The 21,431-nt window shown below is 43.4% G+C and overlaps 1 protein-coding gene across 2 annotated transcripts in view; it reads left to right on the top strand.

The window, feature by feature from the left end:
* The window catches only part of TTC6 (tetratricopeptide repeat domain 6), a 163,091-nt gene that overhangs the window by 35,131 nt on the left and 106,529 nt on the right, over nucleotides 1–21,431 (top strand). For both annotated transcript variants that reach the window (XM_034769592.1, XM_034769591.1), the window contains exons 4-6: nucleotides 1,610–1,831; nucleotides 3,629–3,771; nucleotides 9,207–9,416. In XM_034769592.1, coding sequence (XP_034625483.1) covers nucleotides 1,610–1,831; nucleotides 3,629–3,771; nucleotides 9,207–9,416 — 575 coding nt within the window. The remainder of the gene's footprint in view (nucleotides 1–1,609; nucleotides 1,832–3,628; nucleotides 3,772–9,206; nucleotides 9,417–21,431) is intronic.

The following is a 21,431-nucleotide window of genomic DNA, read 5'->3' as shown; positions in this document are numbered from 1 at the left end:
TCGATAAATTGCTCTGTTCTCTTCATTCCCTGTGAAGCATCTGGTCACTCTTGGAAGACAGGATACTGGGCTAGATGGACAATTTGTTGGACTCAGTATGGCCATTCTTATATCTTCTCTGAATGATTATTATCTATTTCAGTCAGGAGTGGTAACGGTTGTTTATGATTCTCTTTCACAAGCCAGGAAGGGCATGGGTCAGATTCCCAAGTTTTGGGTTGAGACTCCTTTAGGGTGTCCAGAACTTCTTGATGAGGGAATGTTCTGAACTCTGGGAATGCAGGTGGGCTGTTGGATAGTGGGTATAGGCAGCATGGATCCAGGCTGTTTGAGAAGGCTTCCTGAATTTGTCTAATCTTTTCAGAGAAGAAAGATGATAGCTCTTTGTGATGCTTGATGCCCAGCTCTAATGCAGGTTGTGGCATTCAGGATTGATAAAACACTTTACCACCCTTGATAGCTCCTTGGGGTGGGATTTGGCAGCCTCAGTGCAGGCTGAAAGAAAAGTTCTTTTGACTTGTTATACAGCCTCAGCTTTGAGGAATTACTGCGTTTCATCTTGTCAGAATCAGTCTCTCTCCCCCACCATTAGCACTTGAGTTTCTGCTCTTCTCTCTTCAGCTGGTGCAGGGTCTCAGAAAACCAAGGAGATCTGTGAGTGATGGGAAGAAAGGTGCCATTTGCAGGCAGACATGTCAGTTGTTGAGGCTAGTGTAGAATGGTAATGATTCACCAGGTCCTCAGCTCCTGATCTTATAGCTGGAGTGCTGTCATCCTTTAGCAGGCTTTGTAATTTGTTGGAATCCATGGCTGAATCAGGATAATTGGTCTTTCTGGTTGCCTGGGCACTGGAAGATCTCTGACCAGTACTTTAATGAGGTGATGGTCTGTCCAAGACAGTGACTGGGTTCTTATGTCTTCTATCTTGACATCTAGGCCAAAGATCAGGTCCCAGGGGTAACTGGCTGTGAGGATTGAACCAAAGATCATCTGTGAAAGTCCTAGGGATGTAAGTGAGGAGATGAGTTTTTGGATCCTTAGTAAGGTTTTTGAGTCTTTTTCTTCCCCTCCTCCATTTAGATATTGTTCCTCTTCTCTGTTTTACTAGCTACCTCTTTCCTTTCATTCTTCAGGTTCTTGACTCTACTACCTCTCTACACTCTCCACCGTTTCATGGGCAAGCATCTAAGTGAAGTTTAGTAGAATCCTCATTGTCTGTAGTACCATTAATCAATGCTTTAGTAAGGCCTTTTGCAACTTTTCTTCTGCCGTCAGCATATAGTGAGGGGCAATGTGGGAAAAGAACACAAGAACATGCATTCTTAAAATAATTGTTCTGAAGGCTCTAGCTCTCTAAAAGAAGACTCCTGAGAAGTCATGAACTTTTAGCCTAAACCTGCCAATTCCCTTGTGTACATAAAAAAAATCATCATATCATAGGTATGTTCATAGCTAAAATACCTTGAACTGTTCTGAAAATTAATTTTAGGATTTTAATGATCTTTTGATGATTTTGTGTTTACATTCTATATTTCAGAAAAGTCATATTAGAAGTATTAACATGTCATGTCTACAAAAAATACAATTTTAATTGTTTTTCCTCTCTTAGACCAAAGAATCACTTAGTGGAACAACTCCTTTTCAGGCACCAGGAACTTCACATCCACTTTCAGAGGATATGCCTAGTTCTGTAGAAACCGAGGAATATAAATTAAAGTTCTCTTCTTCAGACATTTCACCCTTATATGAACCAGTTTTTCCAGTGCCTAAAATTTCAGAGGATGAAGAGAGAAAACAAGAATCACAGACAACTGTAACATTGCCTTTAGAGGTAACATTTGTATATCTGCTTAATTATAGTCTTAGAGGTGGATTGTGTTGTGCCCCTCTGGTTATGTCTACACTGCAGCTGGGAGCTTGCTTCCCACGTGGGTAGACTGGCATGTGCTCATTCTGCTCGAGCTATTGTGCTGAAAATAGCAGGATAGCCAGCATAGCTGAGGCAGCTGGGGACAAACTACTGAGTACAAACCTGCCTGGACCTCTTAGATACATATTGTGAGAAAGTTCCTTCTCTATCCTGCTGGGTCCTGCACTTATTGGCGGATTTTCTTGCCTCAGAGATTCACCATGTGGGTTGGGGAACAGCCCAGAGACCTTCCCCACAGTCCAGGTCAATTGGGAGGTTTGGGGGGAATCCAGGCCCGCTCTCTACTCCAGGTTCCAGCCCAGGGCCCTGTGGACTGCAGCTGTCTATAGTGCCTCCTGTAACAGCTGCATGACAGCTACAACTCCCTGGGCTACTTCCCCATGGCCTCCTCCAAACACCTTCCTTATTCTCACCACAGGACCTTCCTCCTGGTGTCTGATAACGCTTATGCTCCTCAGTCCTCCAGCAGCACACCCTCTCCCTCTCAGGTCCTTGCACCTCTTGCTTCCAACTCCTCACACTCACACCACAAACTGAAGTGAGCTCTTTTTAAAACCCAGGTGCCCTGATTAGCCTGCCTTAATGGATTCTAGCAGCTTCTTCTTAATTGGCTCCAGGTGTCCTAATTAGCCTGCCTGCCTTAACTGATTCTAGCAGGTTTCTGATTACTCTAGTGCAGCCCCTGCTCTGGTCACTCAGGGAACAGAAAACTACTCATCCAGTGACCAGTATATTTGCCCTCTACCAGACTCCTGTACCCCACTGGTCTGGGTCTGTCACAGTATTCTATGTAATCCCCAGATATTCCGCTGTTTGTAGTGCGCTACCTCAAGCAGAGCTAGCATGTTTGTCTACCCATGTCTGGAAGCACACTTCCAATCTCAGAGTATGTCTGTGCTACAAACCTATATTAGGTTGACTGTGTAATTACTGTGGTGGTGCATGTCCACACTACCCTCCTTGGGTTGGTGGTGCATGTCCTCCCAGGAGCGCTTCCACTGACCTAAGAGGGGCAGTGTGCAGAGCTGAGAGCCTGACAGGAGCCTGGCTCCCCCACAGGCTCCTGGGCTCCTGGCAGGCTCCCTCCCCCCCACCCGACTCTCTGTTCCTGGCAGGGAGCTGGGGAAACCACCCGGGGTTTCTTGTCCCTTCATTTCTCGCCAGGAGCGGGAGGGAAGCTGCCTGGGGTTTCTCTCCTCCCCGTTCTCCACCGTGAAATTGACAAGATAGCTGATGTACGGAATGCAGTGTCTACACAGACACTGTGTCGCCCTAAGTAGACCGACATAAGTCTTATGCCTTTCGTGAAGGTGGAGTCAGTGTAGTAGGGCACTTACATTGGTGGGAGGAAGGCTGTAGTGAAGACACTGACATAAGGCAGCTTATGTTGACCTAACTGTGTAGTGTAGACCAGCCCTCTGTGTAGATATACCCTCATAAAGTAAAGCCTGGGGAGGAGCATGGCAAATCTGTGCCTCCCAGATTCTGGATTTCCCCTGGAGTTGATGTAACAAATGGAGTAAGTTACAGCAGTCACTATAGCTACACTAATGTATAGCAACCTTAACTGTCTGCTATGGTTTGCTCTGAAGTGTACAATTGCCAGAGTTCAGAGTACTTCAACATGGATAAAAAAAATCCATATAATATTTAGTTTCTTATAACATTGTTTTACCCTTCAGTTTTATTGCTTTTTAGGCTGTATCCTCAGACATACTACAGGTGAAAGGAGAAGCAATCATAAAGGCTAAACCATTTGAAGTTCAGCAAAAGCTATCAGAAGAATATCTCCAGCAACAGCAATCACTGTCTTCGCTGTCCACATGGACTCCAGAGATCAAGTACCTTTTAGAACATTTCATTGTTATGAAGTGAATGTTATGGAAAATATTTTTGCAGTTATTTTAAACACTGTTGGAAAAAATGAGTATGGTACATGTTTAAAGTAGGCATAGGGCCATTTTCTAAACCCTGGATCTGAACACCCAGAACTTTGGGGAAGATCAGATCCAAACTTTGTAGCTCAGAATCAACTGTAGTTTGAATTTGCTGTTCAACTCCTTAAAATACACCTCTACCCCGATATAACACGAATTCGGATATAATGTGGTAAAGCAGCGCTTCGGGGGGGGTGGGGCTGCGCGCTCTGGCGGATCAAAGCAAGTTTGATATAACGCAGTTTCACCTATAACGCGATAAGATTTTTTGGCTCCCGAGGACAGCGTTATATCGGGGTAGAGGTGTAGTTTTCAGTTACAACTTTTTAAACACAGGGCCAAACTCAGCCCTGGCATTGACTCAGCAGGAGTTGGAGGCACTTATGCTGGAGTAGAACTTGGTCCATACAATCCTAAACATAATCTAATTAAAATACTAAAAAACAAACAATGGAAAATACCACAAATGTAATGTAAACAATTCCAGATTTAAGCTATCTTCTTTACTTATGTACTTAGAATTCATTGACTTGTATTTGTATTACAGTCAGTACTTATTATTTCAGATTCAGCAGTAGAGGCAGGTAAAATTTTTTGGATGAAATATTTTTAGCTAAAAAATGTAGATTCAGGTTGACTGAAACTTTTTTTAATTCATGTCAAGTTTGCCATATTAAACACAAATTCATAAAAAATCTAAATGTTTTGTTTCAATATTTTTGAAATGAAACACATCTTCATATTTTGATTGGAAATTATTTTTCATTTCAGATTTTACTTGCATTTTAATTATTTTAAAAAGGCAGAAAAAATCCACCACCCTCAAGCAAAATGAAATGATTTATTTTGGGTCAAATGAAACAATTCTATCAACCCAAAACTAAATTTTGTAGACTTTTTTGATTCACCAAAATTTTTTTGTTTTGGGTTGACTCAAAACAAAAAAATTTTTTTGTTTTTTTTTGGTTCAGCTACCGAACCAAAAAATCAGATGTTCGCACAGCTCTATTCAGCAGTTTTGAGTTGAAGAGCTGTAATTTGAGAACAGCTCCTATTTATCCTGTTGTTGTCATAGGTGGCATATGTTGTTCTGTAGCAAGTGTGCAGGTATAGAAGGAAGTACAGTTTGTACACTAATTTGTCTGATCCTATTCACTTCATGACAAGTGAGATTCTCTGGTTTTACAGTCTTCCCTGTCAATTAGATCTTTATGGCCTGATTGGTTTTGGTGTACCTTAAGTTGCGCCTCCACTTCACTCTTTATTGAGGTGAAAAAAAAAGGCTTTAATTATTAGCTTCTGTTGGGCTTAGGGCCCTGAAAGGTTTGCTGGACACAGAAGAGAGCCTTTTTATGGCAGGCCTAAAGTTTGTAAATGGATATTACTTTCAATTAAGTAGCTGAGACTAGACTCATGGGAAAAGAATGCCTAAGTTTATGAAACAGTCAAATTGGCATTTAAGTGACCCTCTGCATGCCATTGCTTATCTACATGGCTTAAAGATCATTTGGTTAGCAAGATTATATATTAAAACAAATAGTGACTGCAGACAATGAGTATTTTACCTTCAATAAATAGTTATTGTCAGATTATCAATGATGCAAAACTGCATGATTTTCTAAAAAAACTTTATTTAGTGCATTAGATGAAGGTAATGTAGGCCACACACATAGTATTGTTTTTTCATGTCCTCTTTTTCAAAGAATGATAAATAGTCTTCTTAAGGGAGACTGTGTGCTGTAAAAACACACCTTTACCTGCAACATGCCCCAAATATTTTAGTTTTTATTGCTTATACTTCCAGCTTGTCCATCTAGGGAAATGATAAACTTCTGTAGTTGAAGAGTAAGAATATGACCCAATTAAATTTATACTCAGACTGTTTTTATCCATTTAAAATAAGTAAACGAGAATTTCTGATCAATGTTCTGGGACAAATTTTCAGTTATTTCACTTTTCTTTATTTACAGACATTACTGAAACTATTATATTTTAAAGAAAATTTAAGAAACTCTTTGCCCTTAGAAGTCTTATCTCTCTCAGTTATTTTTTTAATTTGCAGGTGAATTGTACTGTGGGGAAAATGTAGTTTTAGTGCATGGATTTAAACAAGCCAGGGTATTGCATAAATTTATGGAGTATATACAATATTTCCCCCTTTTAGAAATACCGTGTGAAATCTTTCTTCTCTTCTCTAAAATAAACCACGGTGTAAGCTTCTCATTAAAATATTGGTCTGCAATTTCACTCTCCTGAATCTAAGCTGACTCTGCTTTCAATCCTACTATACTGCAAAACTTATGAAATCTTGTCCTGAAAATGTCCCCTCCACTGCTTGGGTTTCCAGGGGGTATCCTTTAATCCAAACTAGCCCATTCATCTCATGTGTGCCATGCCTGTGAATCCCCTTCTTTCATGGATACTCCTTTCTTTTTTATCCTTTTAAATTTTATCCCAAAGGCTTGATCCTGTACTCTTTATGCAGGAAAAGGTCCTACTGAGTTCAGTGAGCTTTTGCTTGGGTTGTAGGATCTGGTGAAATTTTGCATTGTTGCATTTTGCATTGTTGAGGGAACTAAGGCCTTGTCTACACCACAAAAGTTGCACTTGTTTAACTAAAATCAGTTTTTAAATTATTTTAGTTAAACTAGTCCAAACGCTTTTGTGGGTGTTGGCTGAAAACTATTTATATTTGTTTAACTTGTGCCTGTGCATTTACCGACACATGCTAAATCAGTATGAACCAGATTTAAAATGAAAAAGAGTGTCCAGACAAGGTTTTGCATTAATTTAACTAAATCATTTTAAAAAACACTTCTTTAGTTAAACCTAACCTTTTTGCATAGAATAGACATAAATAGTTTGGTTTCCCACCAGAAGTGATTTCTCTTTCATATAACAATTCATTAAAACATATTGAAGTATATTCCCAAATAAAAATTAAACTGTAGTTTAAGGTTTTTCAGATATTGACAAACTAAGTGGGTGTTGCAGTTTTCTTTAAAATCCATTGATGTCATTGCTGGACTGTATGATAACAATTTTCTGGTTCTTGAGTTGTATTATTTTCTTCTGAGTGGTGTTATATGTTATGCATATCACCTTGCCTTCATTTTCTATGGCTTCTTTATCTTTTCTCTTTTCTTTAATTCTTTTTTGTAATATTTTTATAAGATAAATATAAAATATTATTTTAGAACACGACAAATATGGCTCTGGGTTATACTAACCTCTGTATTTTTCTGATTTCATTGTTGTCATTAGTGCTGCTTTTCCCCTTCATAAAATAAAAAACATTATATTCTAGTTTGTGGAGTTAGGCACAGCCCTGAGCAAGAGGGTGATGTGTAAGCTTCATGACGCCGGGGTAGCCCTGTGAGGCATCAAGAAAGTTACTCAGTGTAACTTTAACTTTGAATTTCCAGCATTTTCATACAGATGTTTCCCTTAAGTAATTGATAATCTGGAATTAAGTTTCTAAATACTTTAATAATTGTGTTTGCCTGTTAATTTCCTTAGATCCTAAAACGAAAACAAAAAAACAATATATGTAAGAACAATTCCGTGAAAGAACCTTTGGTAGAATTTGTAACTTGCTCAGGGATGGATTCTGCTTCTTTCTAAAAATCCACCCTCTCTAAAATCCACCCTTTCTCTCACTCACTCTCTGACCAAATGCCTCTTCCCTATTAACCCCCTCATGGGTCTCTGCTACCCATTTTCTTTCTTCATGGTGACGGCTTCGTTGCATCTGGAGGATGATGGGGTGCATGTAACGTGGATACGTGGGAGTCTCTGCATCATCACTTGGACCCTCTTTACTTCCCAGACCATCCTCATTCTCCCCAGGAGGTTTCTTGCCTGTCAGCCCCCCTGCATCATAGCTGTCTGCATCCTGAACATTTATTAACTCTGTGGAACCCATAAAATGGATGGAAATGTCTTTTAGGTCCTGATACATTGCCAGTTAAGTTAATAGAAAGAGTCTCATTGACTTCAAGGGGTTTTGGATCAGGATCTTAAATGGTGGAAGTAAATAATTTTAACTTTCCAAAGTTAATCAACGGCATCAGGTCTTACAAAGCCAACAGATGAAAATCAAGTATCAGAGGGGTAGCCGTGTTAGTCTGGATCTGTAAAAAGCAACAGAGAGTCCTGTGGCACCTTTAAGACTAACAGATGTATTGGAGCATAAGGTTTCGTGGATGAATACCCACTTCATCATTCACCCTTGAAAGCTTATGCTCCAATACATCTGTTAGTCTTAAAGGTGCCACAGGAGACTCTGTTGCTTTTAACAGATGAAAATAAATGTGTAGTTCATGTGCCAGACTGTTTTGGATTTATGAACTGAAAGAAGTTAGGAAAATGTTCAAGTGAAGATAGCACCTCATTAACATAATTAACTGCAAAACGTTATAAACATTATTTTCAAGGAACTCCGTCAAAAGAGTTAGGGTTCATCTACACTGCAGCTGGGAGCGTGCTTCCCAGGTAGACAGCTACACACTCGCTCTGCTCAAGGTAGTAGTGTGACTGAGGGTAGAATGGGTAGCAGCTCGGGCTAGCTGCCTGAGGACAAACCCACCTGACTCCTTGGTTACATACTTGGGTGGCTAGCCCAAGTTGCTGCTCATACTACTCGCAGCTACACTGCTATTTTTAGCACTCTAGCTCCAGCAGAACTAGCATGTGTTTGTCTACCCACCCTGGGTACACACACCCAGGGCCGGCTCCAGCATTTCTGCTGCCCCAAGCAAAAAAAAAAAAAAAAAAAAAAGCCGTGATCGTGATCGGCGGCGGCAATTGGAAAAAAAAAAAAAAAAGCCGCGATCGGCAGCGGCAGGTCCTTCGCTCCCAGAGGGAGTGAGAGACCTGCCGCCCCCGAATTGCCGCACGTGCCGCCCCTCTCCCTTGGCTGCCCCAAGCACCTGTTTGTTAAGCTGGTGCCTGGAGCCGGCCCTGCACACACGCATAGTCTTACTCATGAGTTTGTGTAAAGTTTCAGCATATTTACATATGTGTACGATTTAGGGGTCTGATCCTAAGTACTTACACAAGTGAAACTCTCAATGAAGCTCATGAAAGTTGTGCTTGAATCAGGAGAGTAAGACTTTGTCCTATGTAATTAATTTCTATTTTAAAGCTATTGTCAAGGATTTTAGCATCTTCTTTTCTGTTAATTGTACAATAATTTCTACTAATTATAGGTATTAAAACTTTAAATACAGTCTGTGTGATTCTAATGCAGTAGTAGAGTAATCCGTGTATGTGAAATCTAGATGTCAGAAGACAGTGAAAATGCTAAAATAGTTGATTTTTATTTTTTTGTCCCCCAGAGGTCAACATTATCCAGTTATTCATCACCTGTGTACTGCTTCTCCTAGTTATGCATTGCCTGCTGATCTACAGCTGGCTTCAAGAGTATATCATACTTTCGACAGAAAAGGGCATTATCTTTTATTTACAGCAGAGGATCTGGACCACCAGGAGGAAGCATCACTCTGCTCAGAAAATATTACTTTTCAAGAACAAATAGAAAGAAATAGGTAGGACTCTATAATCTGTTTTCAGTTTTATCTTTGTAATTATAATTTAGTTTAAATGAATATTAGTTAAAGAATAACTTTTCTGAAGGCTCCATTATTTTAATATTGTATTATTAAAGAAATGTTCTGGAAACAAAATGTCTTAATAGATTCTGTATTAGGCTGGCACTATAGACATATTTTAATATTCTTGTTTATATTAATCTTTAAACCACAGACACCTAGAATTCATATTGCTCAGAACATTAAAGATATTGTTTTGCATTTGACTTATTAAAACAAATAAATTTTTAGTTGGTTTTTCAGTGACTATTTCGCAGATTTGGCCTCAGTCTTGTAAATGCTTATGCTCGTGCTTAAATTTACAAACTTGAGCAGTCAATAGGACTACTTAAGGGAGTCAAGTTAAGCATGCCTATACTAATTTGGACTTTAAAGCTCAGTCCCACAAACCCTTACTCACGCAAGTCCTGATTCTGGAAACACTAACTTTTCTGTCTGCCTTTAAGCATCTGAGTAGTTCCATTGATTTCAATGGAAAATTCTTGTACATGAAGTTAAGCACAGATTGTGAGTCAACAGGATTACTTACATGAATAAGGGCTACTCATGGGAGAATGTGTTGCAGGATTTTAACCTTTAATTTGTGAGTAATTTATTTAAAATGAAGTGACTGCTATGTAAAATATTTAAAAAAAATCTAAGTTAACAATGATAGTACAACATACCAAATAACAGGATGATCTGTCACCAGGTAATTTGTTTTACAAGGAACAATGATGAAACGTTAACAGTACTCTGCTTTGTTGTCCGCCTACTCATGTTTTATCGTGTTGTCACAACACTAATTTATGTCTTTCCAGTGTCATTCAGATTAGCTCCTAAATCTCTTTCTGATTTTCATACAGGTTTTTGCAGTTCCTTTCTCTTAACTGAAAAAAAGTTAAATATAAATGAGAATTATCTTTCACCTTCATTGTGTAGTGATTATTTTAGTTACATTTTTGCTGTATTTATTTTTGACTTACTGTGTTCTGTTGATGCTCAGGAGATTTAGGATTGGACATCTAATACTTTCAGATATTCCTTCACAAGATTCAGACTGGTTGTTTCCTTCTTATGGGCTGTTTATATCCCCAGATCCAGTCAGACTTACAAAAATATAAGATCATTTCTGATAAGTTTGCAAATGACTGAAACATTTGTTAGAATGGTAAATAATGACGACAGGTCAGTTCTACACAGCAATCTGGATTGCTTTCTAAGCTGGGCTCACTTGAACAACATGCATCTTTATTCCTAGCAGTATAATCTTATATGTGCCTGTATTTTTAAAGAATATAGGTCATGCTTGCAGGATGGGGGACTATATTTTGGAAAGCAATAACTCTGAAAGGGATTTAATAGTCATGGTAGATAATCAACTGGACATGAACTCCACAGGAATACACTGGCAAAGACAGCAAACATTATCCTTGGATGTATATTGCATAGATGTAGGGAGGTGATATTACCACTTGGTATGGAATTAGCGAGACTATTACTGCAATACTGCAGTCCGTTCTGGTGTCCACACTTTTTAAAAAGGATGTTGACAGACTGGCTCAGAAAAGAGCTATAAGAATGATTCCAGGTCTGGAAAACCTCTTGCCTTATAGTGAGAAATTAACAAAGCTCAGTCTATTCTGTTTATCCAAGAGAAAGTTAAGAAGTGGCATGATCATGGTCTATAAGCACCTGCATGGGGAGAAGGTTTCTAAAGAGAGCCTTTAATTTAGCAAACAAAGGAATGTGAGATTCTCTGTCCCTTGAAGTGTTTAAATCAAGCCTGAATATCTCTGAAATATAGGCTAGAGCTCAACCAGAAATTATAGACTTGATGCAAGAATCATTTGGTGACATTTTATGGCCTGTATTATGCCAGAGGTCAGACTCGATGATTAAAATGATCTCTTATAACCTTAAAATCTGTGACTCTATGAAAACTGTTGAGCTATCAAGATGACAGGAAGTTTTCTTGAGTATTTTTGTCAGGCTACTATGTTAGGCCCTTTCTTTCATTTTGATCTATGCAGACTTCTTTTCCTTCCAGCAGACTAATACTGCTCCTTTCAATTTGGGTATTCACCAGGGGTGAAGTTGTCTTAGAACCCCAGTAAGTAAAATTAGCAAAACAGAGATTTTATGTTTGTTTTCCCAGATGTGGATCTGCCCCAATTAATGTGTTTATCCCATTCCAAATCTAATTGATCATTTCCATAAAGTAGATAAAAAATTCCTAACAGTGTGAAATATCTGACCATTCAACAGTTTTTGAATGGTGACAGCTAGGATTTATCAGTCTATCAAATACCTGGAAATATGCCACCTGGTGAAACTTTGTGAAGTAAATGGTGAAGGAGGAAAAACCTTCTGTAAAGTAAGCTCTTTAACACATGACAGGTGAAACTTCCCAAGCCCCTAAAGTTTTTTTGACCCCTAAGAGTCATGGCTAGGAAGACAAGTCATGCTCCTTACTGTTGGCTGCATAACACTCATAAACTAAACTCTGTCCTTGGAACCATTCAGTCAATTCCTTTCAGACCATAATCAGAAGGCCTTCTCCAATTAATGGCTTAATTGATGCATGGAGCCAGAGACTGATTAAGGGTTTGTGGGGCCTTGGGCCAGAGCAAGTGAGGGCCCAGCCCCACCCCTTCTGCCTGAAGTCCCCCCTCCCCTGCCTGGCGCTCCTGCCGGGGAAATGGGGTTGAGGCACGGGGGGCAGCACTACCTGCCCAGCGCTCCTGCCAGGGAGTGGGGTCAGGATGCGGGGGCTTGCCCTGTCCCACCCGCCTGGCACTCCTGCTGGGGAGCAGTGTTGGGGTGTGAGGCCTTCCTTTGCTTCCCAGCAGGAGTGCGGGGTGGAGCAGGGCAAGCCTCCACACCCTGACACCACTCCCCGGCAGGAGCACCGGGCAGGCGGAGCGGGGCGCAAGGCTGCCCATTTTCCTGGGGTCCCCCAGTTGTCTGGGGCCCCTGGGCATGGGCCCCATTGGCCCAGTGGCTAATTCATCACTGCATGGAGCATTGGCCTTGTCACCAGTGCTGCTGGTACCTTGTGTACTGAAGAGCTCATTTCTCCTAGATCTTCCATCATTGCATCATAATCAGTACCCAAAGTGGAGCAGAGTGGTGACCAGGGAGATGATGTTTGCTACTTGTACTCTAATGGACTGATGTTCTAATCTGTTGCCAAATATGGTTCTGCTGCAAAGAAGCAGGAGGATAGCAACTCTGCGACAGAGGGTCTGACTTTCCCCCAGTTTTTTAAAAAGTTGGCTATGTTGGCTCACCCAGTTAGCACTGGGCCAGGAATCTACAAGGGTTGTAGCCAAGTGATAACTGAGCCATGCAATAGGATTGCTGTGACTTTGCAAAGTATGTTGGACCAGCTGGTGAAGCATTTATGGCTGCCATCTTGTATTGTCTCCAAGGATCTTCCCTGAGGATGCTGCCAGCTATGGGTCCTACCTTTTGCATGAAAGGATAGTGGTTGAAATGGCCGTGGCCAAAGGAAAGGCCAGCTAAGTATGTGGTACTACACCTCAGAACTCTAAACTTGAGTTATAGGATTCATTTGGAGTAAGGGGTTTACTACTCCATAGCTGCAGCCCTTCCTGTTGTGGTCTGTCTTGCCTTCCTGATGAAAAGGCAGATTAAGGTCCCTCAGAACAAGCACCAGGAGCCTAAAAAGCTAGTTCATGAAGGTGCAGACCTGGCCTGACACCAGGCATTGGCACTCCTTGATGGGGGTGATACAGTACAGAAAATTATTGATTCAGTTTGATGCTAGCAGGTGCACTTAGCTGCAAACTTCTGCATTCCACTGGGAGGTTCAAAAAAATCTCAAAAACCTATTCTAGTTCATAGAGAACTTCTTTGGTAACAGGTGGAGACCTCTGTACAGAAGGCAAAGGAGTTGAAAATGCTTTACTTAGAAAGGCTTTCACATCAGTATCTGGTTTCAGAAGACTCATTATCCCAGTATATGTGGCATGCAGCTTAAAAAGCAGAAGCCAGAGTTTCTTAAGCCATTAGCTATAATTCCTCTTCCTCCCCCTCATTTTCTTTGTAGCGACTTCTGGAAAGATCCCAACAGTTTAAGATTTGTGAGTCAGAGAATGTTAAGTAAAAATATTTATCAATATATGATGCTTTTGTATCTTGGATGCAAGAATCTAGAACAACTTTTGATGATTGTAATATTTTCAATAGTTGGCTAGTTTTCTAGATTTCATGCGACTCAATTTGTGTTATGGCCTCAGTTTTTCACTTTTTTTATTTACTAGGCATAGAAGTGACCATTATATTCTTTGTTTATGTTTTATCTATATGTCATTGATGTTGATGGAACTGCTTGCATGCTCAAATATTTAAGCATGTGCCCGACCTTGCTGAATTGAGAAAGTATAGAAAACTGAATCCTCTGGAGCACTGCCATCTTGTGGCACCACCTACTGCTTTGAAGTTGCCTGGTTTTAAATCTTTTTAAATCTACATGTCACGTGAACCTACAATTTCATAGGTACAATTTGTCCTACACTAGATAAGGCTTCTGTCAGAATATAATTGCACACACTAAACTACTGAGACATGACTAGCTCCTGCATTTGACAAATTCTACAAACACAAAGAATCAAATTAGAGTAAACATATTTTTCTGTGCAATGGATAATCAAATTCAAATTATACTGATGTCTGCACTTACAAGAACAATAGTTTAGTTCTCTTCATGTGTTGGTGCTAGTTTTAAGTACTTAGATTGACATTTGTTTGCTTGTAATAAAGACCAAGGAAATCTGCAGTGGTCTATTAAAGAATTTTATAGTGGGACTGATCAAGAAAACTATAGCTTCAAGTTTGCCTAAGATAGTAATGCTTATTTCATTCTTCTGTTTATCTTATGCACCAATATGTTCAATTTAAATATTAAAAGAGGTATTTTGTCACCCCATTTCCAGCAAAAATATCCTACAAGAATTGTAAAAAATGTCATAGATATTGTATTTTATAAAACTCCTTTCAGTAAGAATTTCTGTACTTCTCTGGGAGTGCAGATTTTACTTTTTTGCAAGCAGACAGAAACACAATACTGTTACATCAGTATTATTACTTCTTAGCACTTTCCTCAGTTTGTTTTTGTCTCCAGAAGGTCAAGTCTGTCAGGCATTTCAGGTTATATCAACTTTTTATTGTTTGACATAGACTTCTTAATCTGAAAACTACTTTGATCAAAAGTGCAGTTTTTGATGCACATTTCAATTACTTTTTAATTCAGGTGTTAAAAGTGTGTTTTACTTAAGGGTGTTTTATATCTTTTATCATTTTAATTTATATTCATTTTATACAAACTCTGAACAGGCATCAGAACCTGCAAAATCTTAGGGTATGTCTACACTACGAAATTAGTTCGAATTTATAGAAGCCGGTTTTATTGAAATCGGTTGTATACAGCCGATTGTGTGTGTCCACACAATACAATGCTCTAGGTGCTCTAGTCGGCGGACCGCGTCCACAGTACGAGGCTAGTGTCGACTTCCGGAGCATTGCACTATGGGTAGCTATCCCAGAGCTATCCCACAGTTCCCGCAGTCTCTGCCGCCCTTGGAATTCTGGGTTGAGATCCCAATGCCCGGATGATGCAAAACAGTGTCGCGGGCGGTTCTGGGTACGTGTCGTCAGGCCCCTCCCCCCTCGTCACAGCAACGGCAGACAATAGATTCGCGCCTTTTTACCTGGGTTACCTGTGCAGACAACATACCATGGCAAGCATGGAGCCCGCTCAGCTCAGCTGAGCTCACCGTCACCATATGTCCTCTGGGTGCCGGCAGACGTGGGACTGCATTGCTACACAGCAGCAGCTGCTAACTGCCTTTTGGCGGTAGACGGTGTAGCATGAGTGATAGCCGTGGGGCTGGCAGCCGTAGGGCTGCATTGCACCAGCCCCTTGCAGGCAATGGTATATTATGACTGGTACCCATCGTCGTCGTACTGGTATGGCTGTCAATCATGGCCACCTGGGCAGACATGCTACTGTTTCGATGATGACGGTTACCAGTCATAATATACTATTTTCTGCCAATTGCCCAATATTGTCCGCTAAGCACCCAGAAGAGGCCGAGGGCGATGCTGGGTGCTGGCGGACGTGGGGCTGGCAGACGTGGGGCTGCATTGCTACACAGCAGCAGCCCCTTGCCTTTTGGCAGATGATGGTATTTTATGATTGGTATCCGTCATCATCGTACTGGAGAGGCTATCACTCATGCTGCACCGTCGGCTGCCACCTTAAGATGTAAAAAATAGATTTGTTCTGTGTTCATTTGCTTCCCCTTCCTCCGTGAAATCAATGGCCTGCTAAGCCCAGGGTTTCCAGTTTAATCTTTGGGGGGACCATTCTGTGTGACAGTTGTTTGTGTTTCTCCCTGTTCCTGTACCTGTACGCCATGTCGTCACTCGGCCCTCCCTCCCTCCCGCCCTCCTTCTCCTGGTCCATCAGATACTACTTTCGCGCCTTTTTTCTGACCAGGCGCCATAGCTAGCACTGGGATCATGGAGCCCGCTCAGATCACCGCGGCAATTATGAGCACTATGAACACCACGCGCATTGTCCTGGAGTATATGCAGAGCCAGAACATGCCAAGGCGAAACCCGGACCAGGCGAGGAGGCGATTGCAGCACGGCGACGAGAGTGATGAGGAAATTGACATGGCCATAGACCTCTCACAAGGCACAGGCCCCAGCAATGTGGAAATCATGGTGTCACTGGGGCAGGTTGATACCGTGGAACGCCGATTCTGGGCCCGGGAAACAAGCACAGACTGGTGGGACCGCATCGTGCTGCAGGTCTGGGACGATTCCCAGTGGCTGCGAAACTTTCGCATGCGTAAGGGCACTTTCATGGAACTTTGTGACTTGCTTTCCCCTGCCCTGAAACGCCAGGATACCAAGATGAGAGCAGCCCTCACAGTTGAGAAGCGCGTGGCGATAGCCCTGTGGAAGCTTGCAACGCCAGACAGCTACCGGTCAGTCGGGAATCAATTTGGAGTGGGCAAATCTACGGTGGGGGCTGCTGTGATCCAATTTGCCAGGGCAATGAAAGACCTGGTGATAGCAAGGGTAGTGACTCTGGGCAACGTGCAGTCAATAGTGGATGGTTTTGCTGAAATGGGATTCCCAAACTGTGGCGGGGCCATAGACGGAACCCATATCCCTATCTTGTCACCGGAGCACCAAGCCACCGACTACGTAAACCGCAAGGGGTACTTTTCAATGGTGCTGCAAGCCCTGGTGGATCACAAGGGACGTTTCACCAACATCAACGTGGGATGGCCGGGAAAGGTACATGATGCTCGCGTCTTCAGGAACTCTGCTCTGTTTCGAAAGCTGGAGGAAGGGACTTTCTTCCCGGACCAGAAAGTGACCATTGGGGATGTTGAAATGCCTATCGTGATCCTTGGGGACCCAGCCTACCCCTTAATGCCATGGCTCATGAAGCCGTACACAGGCAGCCTGGACAGGAGTCAGGACCTGTTCAACTACAGGCTGAGCAAGTGCCGAATGGTGGTGGAATGTGCATTTGGACGTTTAAAAGCGCGCTGGCTCAGCTTACTGACTCGCTCAGACCTCAGCGAAAAGAATATCCCCATTGTTATTGCTGCTTGCTGTGCGCTCCACAATATCTGTGAGAGTAAGGGGGAGACCTTTATGGCGGGGTGGGAGGTTGAGGCAACTCGCCTGGCCGCTGATTACGCGCAGCCAGACACCAGGGCGGTTAGAGGAGCACAGCAGGGCGCAGTGCGCATCAGAGAAGCTTTGAAAACGAGTTTTGTGACTGGCCAGGCTACTGTGTGAAACTTCTGTTTGTTTCTCCTTGATGAACCCTCCAACCCCCCCCCCCGACCCGGTTCACTCTACTTCCCTGTAAACCAACCACCCCACCCCACCCTCCCCTCCCCTCCCGCTTGCAGAGGCAATAAAGTCATTGTTTTTTCACATTCATGCATTCTTTATTAGTTCCTTACAGAGGTAGGGGGATAATTGCCAAGGTAGCTGGGATGGGTGGGGGAGGAGGGATGGAAAAGGACACACTGCATTTTAAAACTTTAACTCTTATTGAAGCCCAGCCTTCTGATGCTTGGGCGATCATCTGGGGTGGAGTGACTGGGTGGCCGGAGGCCCCCCCACCGTGTTCTTGGGCGTCTGGGTGAGGAAGCTATGGAACTTGGGGAGGAGGGCTGTTGGTTACACAGGGGCTGTAGCGGCGGTCTCTGCTCCTGCTGCCTTTCCTGCAGCTCAACCATACGCTCGAGCATATCACTTTGATGCTCCAGCAGACGGAGCATTGCCTCTTGCCGTCTGTCTGCAAGCTGACGCCACCTATCATCTTCAGCCCGCCACCTCTCCTCTCGTTCATGTTGGGCTTTTCTCATCTCCGACATTGACTGCCTCCACACATTCTGCTGTGCTCTATCAGCCTGGGCGGACATCTGCAGCTCCGTGAACATCTCGTCCCTCGTCTTACGTTTTCTCTTTCTAATGTTCACGAGCCTCTGCGAAGGAGAAACATTTGCAGCTGGTGGAGGAGAAGGGAGAGGTGGTTAAAAAAGACACATTTTAGGGAACAATGGGTACACTCTTTCATTACAAGGTCGCATATTTCGGCTTGCAGGCAGCCATCGTAGGCCACAGTGTTTTGGCTTTTTTAACCTTCTTAACATGTGGGAAAGGTTGCAAACAGCAGCGCATTTCCCATATCAAGGATGAATTGGGTTGTCCATTTAAAATGGGGTTTCAATGTGAAAGGAGGGGGCTGCGGTTTCCCGGTTAACATGCGGCACAAACACAAGTAAACCACCCCCCCCCACACACACGATTCTCTGGGATGATCACTTCACCCCTCCCCCCCACCGCGTGGTTAACAGCGGGGAACATTTCTGGTCAGAATAGCAGGAACGGGCGCCTCTGAATGTCCCCCTTAATAAAATCACCCCATTTCAACCAGGAGAGCTTTCTGGAGATGTCCCTGGAGGATTTCCGCTCCATCCCCATACACGTTAACAGACTTGCTTGCTTTTTTTTTGTAATGTTTACAAATATTTACAAAGTTACACTCACCAGAGGTCTCCTGTGTGCCCTGAGGGTCTTGGGTGAGTTCGGGGGTTACTGGTTCCAGGTCCAGGGTCACAAACATATCCTGGCTGTTGGGGAAACCGGTTTCTCCGCTTCCTTGCTGCTGTGAGCTACCTACAGTACCTCCATCGTCATCTTCCTCGTTCCCCGAACCGTCTTCCCTGTGTGTTTCTCCAGTGAGAGAGTCATAGCACACGGTTGGGGTAGTGGTGGCTGCACCCCCTAGGATCGCATGCAGCTCCGCGTAGTAGCGGCAAGTTTGCGGCTCTGCCCCGGACCTTCCGTTTGCTTCTCTGGCTTTGTGGTAGGCTTGCCGTAGCTCCTTAATTTTCACGCGGCACTGCTGTGTGTCCCTGTTATGGCCTCGGTCCTTCATGGCCTTGGAGATCTTTTCTAATACTTTTCCATTTCTTTTACTGCTACGGAGTTCAGCTATCACTGCTTCATCTCCCCATATGGCGAGCAGATCTCGTACCTCCCGTTCGGTCCATGCTGGAGCTCTTTTGCGATCCTGGGAGGACTCCATCACGGTTACCTGTGCTGATGAGCTCTGCGTGGTCACCTGTGCTCTCCACGCTGGGCAAACAGGAAATGAAATTCAAACCTTCGCGGGTCTTTTCCTGTCTACCTGGTCAGTGCATCTGAGTTGAGAGCGCTGTCCAGAGCGGTCACAATGAAGCACTGTGGGATAGCTCCCGGAGGCCAATAACATCGAATTCCGTCCACACTACCCCAATTCCGACCCGCAAAGGCCGGTTTTATCGCTAATCCCCTCGTCGGAGGTGGTGTAAAGAAACCGGTTTAAAGGGCCCTTTAAGTCGAAAGAAAGGACCTCGTTGTGTGGACGTGTCCAGGCTTAATTCGGTTTAACGCTGCTAAAGCCGACCTAAACCCGTAGTGTAGACCAGGCCTTAGAAATAAAGAGGAAACTTGAACAGATGAAAGGCCAGACACTTGCCAAAAAGCTAGTCGTCCCCCTCCCATCAAGTTAAGTAACAGATCTTTAGTTAAGACTTCTATTTCAAGAAAGAGAAATCTCAGATATATTTCAGAGACTGTTCAAGATCACATTACTTTCAGGTCCAAGGCCTTTCTCTCTGAGTCCCTAAGTAAGGATTGCAGCTTCTTTTGCCCCAAAGTTACTTTTTTAGGACTCCTTTCAAAAATTAATCACTCCAAATTAGAAGGCACTTTGTTTTAAACTGATACTTAGGTATGCTAAAGCCCCTTTACACTGCTCTGGTAGTGTAAAGAGGTCTTAAAATGGGAGTAAATTATATATAGTGTAAATGAGAATCAGGCCAACTATATTGTATGTTAGATTACAAAGAAATATGAGATGAAATAATAGAAACTTAATTGTATGAATTCAAAGAGAAACGTTATTGTAGATGTGTTGGCCCCATGATATTAGAGCAGTGGTTCCCAAACTGGGGTTTGTGTAGGGTTACCATACGTCTGGTTTTTCCCGGACATGTCCGGCTTTTCGGCAATCAAACCCCCGTCCGGGGGGAATTGCCAAAAAGCCGAACATGTCCGGGAAAAATACCGGCCAGGCACTTCCTCTCCCGCGGCTGCTCTGCTCCTTCCCGGACTCAGACTTCGGCTCTGTTTAAGAGCCAAGCTGCCTGAGCCAGCGCTACCGGCTTCGGGCAGCCCCCGTGCCTCCGGACCCTGCGCCACGGGAGCAGAGCAGCTGGAGCCGGGGAGGAGAAGTGCCCAGCTGGCGGCTGGGGTCCTGAGTCAAGGGGGCTGCACGAAGCCGGTAGCGCTGGCTCGGGCAGCTTGGCTCTTAAACAGAGCCGAAGTCTGAGTCCGGGGAGGAGCAGAACAGCTGGAGCCGGGGAGGAGAAGTGCCCGGCCAGGGGCACAGGGTCCGGAGGCATAGGGGCTGCCCAAAGCCCGAGTGCTACCGGCTTCATGGTTTGCTGGACAGCCTCCAGACCCTGTGCCCCCGGCTGGGTGCTTCCCCTCCCGGGCTTCAGCTGCACTGGGGAAGTGCCGGCTGGGGGCGCAGGGTCTGGAGGCTGCCCGGCAAACCGTAAAGCCGGTAGTGCTTGGGCAGCCCTTTTCGCGTGGCTGGGAGGGAGGAGGGGGAGTTAGGGCGGGGACTTTGGGGAAGGGGCGGGGAAAGGACGGAATTGGGGCAGGGCCGGGGTGGGAAAGGGGTGGGGCTAGGGCCTGTGGAGTGTCCTCTTTTTTTATTTTTTAAATATGGTAACCCTAGGTTTGTGAACCCCTGGGGGTTCACGAAATGTTACAGTGGGTTCTTGGGAAAAAATTCCATAATGGCGGACAGAGCTGGCCCTAGGGACCCTGGGCAGCACGGGGCCAGCAGCCCCTGGACTTCCAAGAGCTAAGCAGATCAAAGCAAGCATATCTATCACACTGAGGAGATTTAAACTTCAAGACTCCTTATAAGACATGGAAAGGGAGGTGGATATTTTTTGCTGTTTTTAAAATTAAATAGGCAGCTTGTATTGTTTTTTTTAAATTATTATGAAGAACAAGTTTAAGCTTTGTTGTAATGTGCATTGTTTGCCTGGACTGCTCAAGACCTGAATGCTTGTGTAGGAGGAACTCTTTGAGTTGGCTTCTTAAATACCTTCATGCTGTTTCACATCTGATACTCCTTGATGAAACACAGGAGCCTTGTCTTATAACAGGCTTATTCAAAGTGATACAAGCTACAAAAGTGAGATATTGAAAGAGTGTTGCCATTTTCATAATGTAATAAAAATACTGTAATAATAATTAATAATAAATATCAGAGGGGTAGCCGTGTTAGTCTGGATCTGTAAAAAGCAACAGAGGGTCCTGTGGCACCTTTGAGACTAACAGATG

Source organism: Trachemys scripta, chromosome 4 (genome assembly GCF_013100865.1).
Source record: "Trachemys scripta elegans isolate TJP31775 chromosome 4, CAS_Tse_1.0, whole genome shotgun sequence".
Classification (NCBI taxonomy): domain Eukaryota; kingdom Metazoa; phylum Chordata; order Testudines; family Emydidae; genus Trachemys; species Trachemys scripta.
The sequence above is the reverse complement of the archived record's forward strand: the minus strand, read 5'-3'. Positions and strand labels throughout refer to the sequence as shown.